General features: G+C 42.5%; 1 protein-coding gene across 5 annotated transcripts in view; it reads left to right on the top strand.

Moving 5' to 3' along the window:
* Positions 1 to 11146, top strand: part of DNAH5 (dynein axonemal heavy chain 5) — a 259439-nt gene that overhangs the window by 229739 nt on the left and 18554 nt on the right. For 4 of the 5 annotated variants that reach the window (XM_081825908.1, XM_081825907.1, XM_081825906.1 and 1 more), the window contains exons 69-71: positions 2011 to 2132; positions 3901 to 4050; positions 8153 to 8398. In XM_081825908.1, the coding sequence (XP_081682034.1) occupies positions 2011 to 2132; positions 3901 to 4050; positions 8153 to 8398 (518 nt within the window). Of the gene's footprint in view, positions 1 to 2010; positions 2133 to 3900; positions 4051 to 8035; positions 8399 to 11146 lie in introns of those variants that run through there. The other variant, XM_081825909.1, reaches the window with a different exon arrangement.

Here is an 11146-nt window from a genome sequence, read left to right as displayed (position 1 = left end):
TGGGACCCTAGGGTTGCTGGCCTCTTGTTTTCCCAGCCTGTCTTCTGCGGGAGGGGCCTGCCGCGCTGTTACTCAGGCAACCCTGTTTGGGCGGTGTTGCCCTGCGCCCCTGTGGCGGGGGATGGGCTCAGCGGGAATCAGTTTTTGGGGCTTTTGTTCTCTGGTGGCTTTCCCTGGCGGCTTTCCGCATCTCTTCCGCGAGTCAGAGCAGAAGAGACCGTTTCCAGCCCTCTGCCTCAGAGCAGAGAGACCGCAGTCTGTTCTTCAGTGAGCTCTCCAGGCCACACCGTCTCCGTTTCTGTCCGTGCTGCTATAAACTGCAGCAGCCTGGGTTGTGCGCCCCTCCGCAGCGCTCCCAGTCCTGCCTCCAGGTCGGGGCTCGTCTCTGCCCTTTGTGCTTCTTTTTTTTTTTTTTTTTTTGCCCTTTGTGCTTCTAATACCACCAGCCGCTCCCAGTTCGCGCAGTGTGCAACTCCGCTGCTTGCGGTCCTGTCCCGGGGACTGCAGTTCGTGTGCGCGCGACTTCGCCGACTTCGCCGCTTGGGGTTTCCACCCCGGAGATTGCAGTTCACCGGCAGGACCCCTGCGCACCGGGTTTCCGTCTCGGAGGCTGCAGTTCGCGTGCGCACGACTGTCGCTCTGGTTTCTGTCCGCTCTGGTTTCTGTCCGGGGGGCTGCGGTTCAAGTGTGCGCGACCCCGCCAGTCTGGTTTTCCACCCCAGGGGCTACCCTAAAATCCTTTCCCTACGCTACCAGTCTGCGAGTCTGCGCCTGTCCGCAGTGCGCGAGGCTGTCACTCACCGGCGGTGTAGGATCCCCACGGCCAGGCACCCTCCCGCTGCCGTTTATCCTCCGATATCTGCCCACGGAATCAGGGCTCCCCGCTTCGTACCTTGAAACCAACCTCCTGCGATATTCTGTTTGTAGAGATCCAGATCTTCTTACATCTCAGGCTGGTTTCGTGGGTGCTCAGAGTGGTCTGGTAGATATCCAGCTCAATTCTGGGGACCAGTTGAAATAGGGTCCCCTACTCCTCTGCCATCTTTCCCCCCTCCTCTAGTAGAGAACCCTTTAAACACATGTAGTGATGCTTACATTTCTAGATAAATTCTCTCCTTGAAAGAGCTTGTGCCAACATCGAGCAGTTCTTAATGTTGACAATAGCTGCTTATTTAGTGACCCTCTACTGTGGTCTTGACCCTGTTTTGTGCACTTTACATATATATTTTCTCTCATTCTGTCATCATCACAACACCCAGGCTTCATTATTCCCTGTGTACATATTTGGAAACAGAGACCCAGACAGATGAGCTGCCTTGTCCTAGACCTTGGCCACATAGAGCTAGGACAGAATCCAGCGTCCCCCTGGTCCACACCTATGTTTCTGATTCTTAAATGTGTTTTTCTAAAATCATCTATTCCTTTATTCAATTATAAAGCTTGTTCATTACTATGACATATTTCTGAGGCTAAAAAATGACAAGGTAATGGGGCGCCTGGGTGGCTCAGTTGGTTAAGTGTCAGACTTTTTTTTTTTAAAAAGATTTTATTTATTTATTTGAGAAAGAGAGAGAGCACAAGCAGAGGGAGCTTCAGGCAGAGGGAGAAGCAGGCTCCCTGCTGAGGATGGAGCCCAATGTGGGGCTCGATCCCAGGACACTGGGATCATGACCTGAGCAGAAGGCAGACGCTTAACTGACTGAGCCACCCAGGCGTCCCTAAGTGTCAGACTTTGGCTCAGGTCATGATCTCAGGGTCCTGGGATCCAGCCCTGTGTTGGGCTTTCTACTTAGTGTGGAGTCTGCTTCTCCCTCTGTCCCTCCCCTTGCTTATGTGCACTCACGCACACATGCACACTCTTTCTCTCTCTCAGAATAATAAATAAAATCTTTTAAAAAATGTCAAGGTGGTAAAATAATTAAAAGTGTAAGAAAAAGATTTTCTATATAAATAGATTGTTTTAGAGTAAAGAAAGAAAAATCTAGTAACTTTCTATGTTTAATTTTAAAGGAGGTGCCTCCTTGGACCTTAAAGCTTGTCCTCCTAAACCATCTAAATGGATCCTGGACATGACCTGGTTGAATTTGGTGGAACTCAGCAAACTCAGACAGTTTTCAGATGTCCTTGATCAGGTAACTTGTGCTTTGAATAAGCTTACGACAGTGTCGCAGGGAGCAGCTTCCTGATTTATCACTAGCTATGGTATTTGTGGAAGAGAGAGATTGTTTAATGTTGTCACTCTTGCCATGGTGCCTGACCTTCCTCCCGCTCACTCACACTCTGATGAAGCAGACCCCACCCACCTCTAACTGGTGCTGTCCAGTGCCCCATGTCAGTAACACCCACTGGAGATCCACAAGTGGGAAAACTGAGAGATTCAATGAAATCACTAGACATATTTAAGAGGTTTTGCCATCTTCCTGGAGATTAAACGAAAAGAAATATGAACAGCTTGCCTCTAAATGTTAGAGATCCTTTTCTCGCCTCTTGTTCTTCTCTTCTTCTTTGTCTCTTGTTCTCCCATGGTTTGGCCTTAGCCAGGTGTCTGGGCATAAATCTGATGCCAATCCTTGGCCCCTTATCTTTACAAGTTATTACCTTGTCATAACCAGCCAGTTCCTGATGAATTGTGTATGTGCTGGGATCATGGAAGTGGTGTCTAGAGAGCTGAATTGAGACAAACCAAAAAACAGATTCTTGAGAATCAGATGACCAGAGAGAAATCACACTGAGAGCAAGGTGGCTTTATTCAGCCACAAGTTGTAGGCTTTTTATGACCAGAAATTGTACTAAGGTTGGTTCCTGAATTTCCCAGTTTAGGTTGACCAGAAACCTACTGTTTGGCTCTATCTGTATGTGTTGGCTTATGCCTGGTAGTCTGTATTATTTCTACCATATAATTTAACCCATTCTTTTGCATTAAATAACTTTCATTTGGGAGGTTTGAATGCCCCCTGGCATCATGAGATGACTCCTAGTGACCTTTCCCCAACTGATATCTCTTCCTGAAGTTGCTGTCTCCTGGAGATTGTCTTATGCCTGAAATCCCTCCGCGTCATGTAGTCTTTCATGATAGAGGGAGGTTATTACTTTTTATTCTTACACAATACTTTCTAAATACGGATCTGGAATGTTTTTCCCTTTGATTAGGCTTCCAAGAAATATATCTGGGGCTTTAATCAAGGGGAATATACCAGAGAATATTGGATCATATTTATCTGCTGACATTATTTGTTTGTTCTATGTTTTGGAGATGATTGCCCATGGAATGCCATCGCTATTTTTAAGCCCCAAAGGAGAATGGACTGTATTCTCTTCCTCCTTATCAATCGTGTAAAGGGAGCATGTGTGTCATTACTCATTTGATGGTGATATTAAGTCGTATATTTCAAATTATTCTAGATTAATAGAGTATTGACCAAAAAGCTTTTTGTTCAATAATAAACATATATTAAATGTCTTCTTTTGTGCCAGGAGTGGTCTTGGAAAATGAGGAAACATACGTGAATAAATGAGTGAACTGGTTCCTGATCATGAGAGGATTTCATGGAGCAAATCAGATTTCCTTAAAATAATGAAAATGAGTTTTCATTGATTTCTTTATTCCTCATAAATTTGATACCACAAAGGCATTAGAAGAAATTAAACAACCCAAGGCTCTCCCTACTTCAAAAGCTAGCTGTAACCTGGCATTAATGCAGACTGATTTTAGAGCAAATCACATTTGATTTTAGACTGTCACAATTTTTGGTAGTGGAATATAAAATTAAAAAAAAAAGTCATGGGATATCATTCACACGTGTCTGGAATAGTTAGAAGATATGATGAGAAATAACCGTGAACTATTACTGAAAGATCTTTCTGTGCTGTGGTGCAATTCTTATTCCCTGGTATTTTCAGATATCAAGAAATGAGAAAATGTGGAAAATTTGGTTTGATAAGGAAAACCCTGAGGAAGAACCCCTTCCAGATGCCTATGATAAATCTCTTGACTGCTTTAGACGTCTTCTCCTTATTAGATCCTGGTGTCCTGACAGAACCATTGCCCAGGTAAAAAGTTCATATTAGAAAAAAATAGGAGAATATTTTTTAAAGAAGTTTTTATTATTTTTAAATAATCTCTACACCCATTGTGGGGCTCAAACCTACTACAACTCTGAGATCAAGAGTCACATGTGCCACCAACTGAGCCAGCCAGGCGCCCCCTAGGAGAATATTTTTAAGGAGAATTTCCTTTTAAATTTAAAGAAATATTGAATATTTTAATCCCAGTGAGAATTTTCTTGGAGGCTTCTATGGAATTTTCTGGCAATACCTCTGTGACAAATGGAAAAGTAAACAAATGTAGTGAGGTGTACATTTGGGCTAAGTGATTTAATAATCTTCTTTGGTCTAAATGGTACAGGAGTGAATGAGAAAGCCATGTTTTTAAGGTCGGCTTATAGGTATGACGTAAAAGTAATGTATTACTCTTCCATTACCATTTTTATATTAACTCAAAAATGATATGGCTGCTCCACTCTGTTAGTAGTAAAACAATGTTTCTTTAAGTAGGAAGGATGTGAGGGCACCAGGGTGGCTCAGTCGGTGAAGCGTCTGCCTTCAGCTCAGGTCATGATCCCAGGGTCCTGGGATCGAGTCCTGCATCGGGCTCCCTGCTCAGTGGGGAGCCTGCTTCTCCCTCTGCCCCTTCCCCTCACTCGTGCATTTTATCTCTCTCTCTTGCAAAAATAAATAAAAATACTTAAAAAAAAAAAAGAAGTAGGAAAGATGTGGAAACCTTGGGAGGAGAGGTAGATGAGAGGGAGACATAGTATTCCCAAATCTACAGTTATAACCCCAGGCATCTCAGGACCCTTGATGCAAGAGTTGGCCTAAAACCCTGTCAGTTTTACATATGGTTTAAATGTGAATCCTGCCTCCAGGAGATCCATCTTTTCAAAGACCTTTAATCTGCTGGCCTCCTGTCTTGGAAATGTCACTGCTAATAAGACTTGCCCGTGTCCTGCCTTCACAATGAAAACTTTAGCTTGAATATTCAGCTCAGGTGGATTCCTTAGGGGCTTCCCCAGACAAGCCATAGAGTTAACAATACGCTGGGTTTATAATAGAATGTAGGAAGTTCTCCCCTCCACTCTCCAGAGGGAGTGTTAAAAACAGGGAAAAGCCACCTCCAAGTCCAGGTAGGTACAGAGGAATCATGAAAACAACTAGATTCAATGATTTATTGAGAAAAGAAAAATGAGTTCTGTAATGCAGGGCAACTGAGATCACCCTTCCTTCAGTTTTTCTTCTCAACTTCATTACTTTTATCCTGCCCAAAAGAATTGTCAAACTGTTGCCTTAAGGACAGTGTAGAAGGTTCAAGTAGTTCTGTTCTTTTTTTTCTCTTCTTTTCTTCTTCCCTCTTTCCCTCTTTCCTTTCTCTCCCTTCCCTTTCTTTCTTCCTCCATCTTCTTTCCTTCCTTCTCTCCCCTCTTTCTCTCTCCCTCTACTCTCTTCCTTTCTTCCTTTTTTTTTTTTCTGATGTAACACTTTATTTGGTTCTATGCTGAATTTAAGTCTACAAGGCTCCTTTGTAATTTTGTCATCTTCATCCTAGCTTCTGTCATCTATAGACTGACCGCAGCAATGGCTTCCTAACTGGGATCTCCTCTTGTTCCTTCTTGCTCACTCTAGTCTATTCTGTATACTCTAGAAGGAATGGAAATATGATTATGCTATTCCTTGCTTTTTAAAGTCTTTCAGTGGCTTCCCAAGGCCTCTTTGATAACACTCAAGTCTTAAGATCTGCAAGGGCCCTCTGGAAAAATGTCCTCTCCTCTGAAATTCTTATACTCACATTACATTCCTTTTGTGATTTTCAACCAGACACCTTCTTGGGACGTATATTCAAAGGTCTACAGTGTGGGTATATTTAGTCCCCATTCTCCATAAGCAGCATCAGGCTTGTTCTCAGTATTTTGGATGAGCATGACTGCCCATGTCAGGGGACATTCAGCTGCCTGGTTGCAAAAACAGTGCACTCTTAGAGGGTATCTCATGCCACATACACATTTGTGTCTCAAAAACACTCAGCGAAGAGGGTCAGAATAGGTGCAGAGGTTTACTTGTTGCTTTTTTACTTGCTTATTTTTCTTTGGAATCAGGTATTGGGACAAAAATGTTCTTCAGAAGTGTGTGAACATTTGTGTCTCAAAAACGCTCAGCGAAGAGGGTCAGAATAGGTGCAGAGGTTTACTTGTTGCTTTTTTACTTGTTTATTTTTCATTGGAATCAGGTATTGGGACAAAAATATTCTTCAGAAGTGTGTGAAGAGTAAGTTGTGACAATGTGGCACTCTATTTCCATTTGTGCCAACGAGCTATGCAGAAGCCTGGGTGCCCCACAGCTGAATCTTACATAAGTCATACTGCATGTCCTTCTGTCCCCTCTTGGTGACTTGCTCTTTTCTGTTTCAAGGTCTCTGCATTTGTGCTCTCTGCATGGAATTCTCACCACACTGCCTCTCCTACCTGTCCTCCTTGTCTAGATAAATCCCACTCCTCACCCAAAATCTGGATGAGTCTCTTATTGTAGCCACTACCTTCCTACTCTAACCTGCAAAGAGGACAAATGTGAGCGGGGACATCATCCCAAATTTTAAGCTCAGAGACCTTTGAGAATGCATAGTGCCTAGCTGGATATTCAAAATGGAGGAAGAGCCTGTTTTACTGACTGAAATCAAACTTTGGATGTTTGTAAGTCAAAGACAACAGTTTAACCAGCACCACTCTCATTTTGGCCCAGGTCTATCTCAAGCCTCTCTGATTTAAGGGAAACCCTGCCTACAACTGTTTTGTGTTTCTCTGGAAATGGAAGTGGGGTCCCACCATGGCCCACCTCACTCTGCTTATTATGTGAGAGAAATTTTTCTGGGGAATCTCACTGGGGAGGGAAACTTGGGTTTTACTCCCATGGGGGTAGGAGAAGAAAACAGAATAGGAAATTTTTCTTTGAGGGAACCCAGTTTTTTTTTTTCTTCCATTTGATTTTTTTTTTTAATTTTTAAAATTTTATTATGTTATGTTAATCACCATACATTACATCATTAGTTTTTGATGTAGTGTTCCATGATTCATTGTTTGCATATAACACCCAGTGCTCCATGCAGTACGTGCCCTCCTTAATTCCCATCACCAGGCTAACCCATCCCCCATGCCCACCCCCAGAATCCTCTGTTTCTCAGAGTCCATAGTCTCTCATGGTTTGTCTCCCCCTCTGATTCCCCCCCTTCATTTTTCCCTTCCTGCTATCTTCTTCTTCTTTTTTTTTTTTTTTTAACATACAATGGATTATTTGTTTCAGAGGTACAGGTCTGTGATTCAACAGTCTTACACAATTCACAGCGCTCACCATAGCACACATCCTCCCCAATGAGGGAACCCAGTTTTTACCAGAGGGAGAATAGAAACTAAAGGTCATACTCATAATAGTATCTTATTGATTAATTATTTTACTTTGTTTGGAAAAGGACTATGTTGTTACTTGAAATATTTTTATATGGTTGATAATACAGTTGACAAAGTCTGTGATATTGTGAGCATGTATTTCAGTCAAAACAAAATTAATGGTAAAGGGGATAAGCCAAAAATGGAAAGGGATCATGAGAATGATTAGGAGAATAATTATGGACTAAATCTTTAAAACATTAACTCATTCATTAAATATCTAATATATTTCATTTAATAAGAAATCGTTCAGTTATCTGTTGATAAGTATCCATGAAATCCCAGGCATTGTGCTGGTTATTTGTATTAGAATGCATATACATTTCCCTTAAAGCATCCTAAATAATACAGTTTCCTAATAATTTTAATTTTTTATGTACCAAGAAGTAGCCAGTGTATAGAACAGGTTCCAGACAAGTGGTCAGCCAACTTGGGTTCTGGTCTTTGAACTGTGTGACTGTATGTTGGCAAATAACACAGCCTCTCTATCATCTATAGAGTGGAGATATAACAAGAAAAATGTCTCTGTCCTATTTCCCTGGCAGAGTTACTGTGGACATCATTGAGATACTCTACCAAAATGAATTTTGGAAGCCACCCTGCATCATAACACATGGAGGAGTTAGAATCAGTTTTGGTGATTCCTGTACTGTTTTTGGCAGGCCCGCAAGTACATCATGGACTCTATGGGAGAGCGCTATGCAGAAGGAGTTATCCTGGACTTGGAAAAGACGTGGGAGGAATCTGATCCACGGACACCACTCATCTGTCTCCTATCTATGGGCTCAGATCCCACGGATTCCATCATTGCCTTGGGGAAGAGATTAAAAATAGAAACCCGTTATGTGTCCATGGGCCAGGGCCAGGAGGTCCATGCGCGCAAGCTCTTACAGCAGACCATGGCAAATGTGAGGCCAAATGTCTACTTTTAGGTTATGTTGTTATTACAGGTTATAGAATAGCAATTCAGAAAAGAATTTATGAATCATTAAGAGTTTAAATTTACATGCTTTGTGCTGTTCACTAAACAGGAAAAGGTTTAATATCTATTAGAAAATTTTCATAGAAAAACAAATACAATTTTTTCTGCTGAGCCTTGACTTATGGAAAACTTACCCAACCAGAGCATCTTATTTCTCGACCAGTTTGCATAATGTTAAGCCCCACTCTAGATCCCAAATCCTTGGGAGTGGGGAGGGGTCTACAGCCCCAACCCCTGTGCCATACACTCTAGCCCCTCCACCATGATTCCTGCGCTGCTCTTGGAATCCCCAGCACTCCAGAATCCACCACACCATGTCTTTCTTGAGTTCCAGAATGTATAATCTGTGCTCTGGAGTCCCCCAGGCTTGGCCCAGATCCCAGAGGCCAGGAATCTGCCATTACCTTGTGGTGGTACCAGAGGTTTTATTATATATACCTGGCTTATTGCCTTCCAGGCTGGGGCTCCTAGAGCCCTTTGTGGCTTGCAAATTCTGTAGCATGCAGAGCATGCCATGCTCAGGCCTTACCTGGAGGCTATAAAGTGCTAGAAACCACATGGTAATCTTGCAAAGGGATAGTCCAGTCCAGAGCTGGGACACTTCCAGGGACTTAAATTAACTGAATGCACAAGGTTTTCCATTTCATCTCTAGAATTCCATCTCTAGGACAGGGCACTCATGTGTTTACTCTGGTCTAGCCCTTTCTGCAGTGTCTAACTCTGTCTGGAGGAACTGTTACCCCTGTTTTCCTCTTCCTCCATGCTTTGGCCAAGCAAAGAGGACGGAATGACTTGGCTTCTCATTCCCACTGGAGAACATGCAGTCTTGGTCTAGATGCCTTTCTGGCTTTTTTTTAGATCAGACCCTACTCCTCCTTCCCTGAGTCTGAGCTCTCCCCCCATATCTCAAAACTCCTTCTTTGCCCTCCAGGGAATCCCCCTGCTGAGGGCAGAACTTGCTGTCTCGCTAGGCCCACCGTGAAACCACTGGGCTCTAGGTCCTAGCCACTGAATCTAGAACCTCTATTGTGCTGCATCCTGGTTTCTTTCCTCTGGTCTAGAACTGAGCCCACTGTGTTCTAGAACCTCCATATTTACCTTGCGGCTCTTTTATCCCCAAGTTGTGCCCCACCCCCAGCTTTGGTGAAGGTTGTGGGGGGGCTCACATGTGTGTGCCTTGTCTGAGCACTTGATATGCAGCTGGGAGGGCAACAGGGGTGGACTGAAGTGTATCCAGAGATGAAAACATGCATCTATACTTAAGAATGCCAGGTCTGGAAGGGGCGCCTGGGTGGCTAGGTTGATTAAGCATCCAACTCTTAATTTCTGCTCAGGGTCCTGGGATTGAGCCCTGAGTTGGGCTCTGTGGAGTCTGCTTGGATTCTCTCTACCCACTCCTCCTCTGCCCTTCCTCCTGCTTATGCGCTTTCTCTCTCTCTAAAATAAATAAATAAAATCTTAAAAAGAATCCCAGGTCTGGTCTGACATGAGAGCTTAGTGGACTTCAACCCTGGCCTTTCCCTCCTCTTGGCCTCCTCCCCATTCTTCCCTCCCTCTTTTTTACTTCCTCTTTCCTCCCTCTGCATATTACTGTGCTTAGAACAAAGACACCAAAAATAACAGGACACCTATTTAACTCTAACTCTAATTTAAAATAAATAAGTGTTTAATAATTATAGTTTCAGGCAATTAGAATATAAATGGAATAATTTTAGCCTTCAGTTTATTCATGTTTTCTGTTTACTAGTTTAGTAAATCAAGTAAAAGAAAAAAATAGTGTTATTATTAGCATGCTTATAACTTTCAGAGATACTAGTTTTTGTAAGTTTTGTAGGAAAGATTGGAGGTAGGGCACCTGGCTGGCTCAGTCAGTAGAGCCCGCAACTCTTGATCTTGGAGTTACAGGTTCAAGCCCCATGTTGGATGTAGAGAGTACTTAAAAAATAAAATCTTAATAAAAGAAAAAAAGGAAGGTTTGAGGCAATACGACAGAATGAACCAAGTACACAAGAATAGCAATGTGGATGATCTACTCAGTAAGAAGAACACAAAACATTTAATACAGAATGGGGTAATCCCACAGAAACAGCCTTGGCTAATGGATTCCAGGGGGAGAGTTGAAACAGCAAACTTCTCACCTCAGATTCCCCAGCATGCTGGGTGACAGAGGGTGGCTCAATCCTTTTTGTGGTTGTTATGTTTTATATTTAATTTTTTTTGAATTGTGAACAGTGCCAATTGAATTTTTCAAGGGACAAAAAATAGTTTACTTATTCAGCAGTGCTATATACTCCTCAAGAAAATAGAAGGGGTATATGAAATTTCATAGTGATCCATTTTATATACCAAGATTTTAAATTTGCTGCACTAGTCAAATCTAAATGATCCAAAATTACAGAGTCAAGAAAACAACTCGAGATGGTGATCTGGATATTCTAGATCATTTTAGCAAAAATATTCTATAGATCAGATATTGAGTAAATTATTACAAAATGATCTAAAATATTGCCTTTGTTGCTTTATACAAGGAACATTCTTATGCTCATAAAATGTGTTATACAAAAGATAGGGCTTATTATCTTCTAAGGCTCTTGTTCTTAGAGTGGGCAGATTCCCCACAGAAGGCTCTCCCACTTTCTAGAGGGTATACATCCTGCTGCCAGGGTTTTGGGAA

This window comes from Leptonychotes weddellii, chromosome 7 (assembly GCF_054177405.1).
Source record: "Leptonychotes weddellii isolate Sample4059 chromosome 7, ASM5417740v2, whole genome shotgun sequence".
In the NCBI taxonomy this organism is placed as follows: domain Eukaryota; kingdom Metazoa; phylum Chordata; class Mammalia; order Carnivora; family Phocidae; genus Leptonychotes; species Leptonychotes weddellii.
This window is presented reverse-complemented; position numbering and strand designations above follow the sequence as displayed.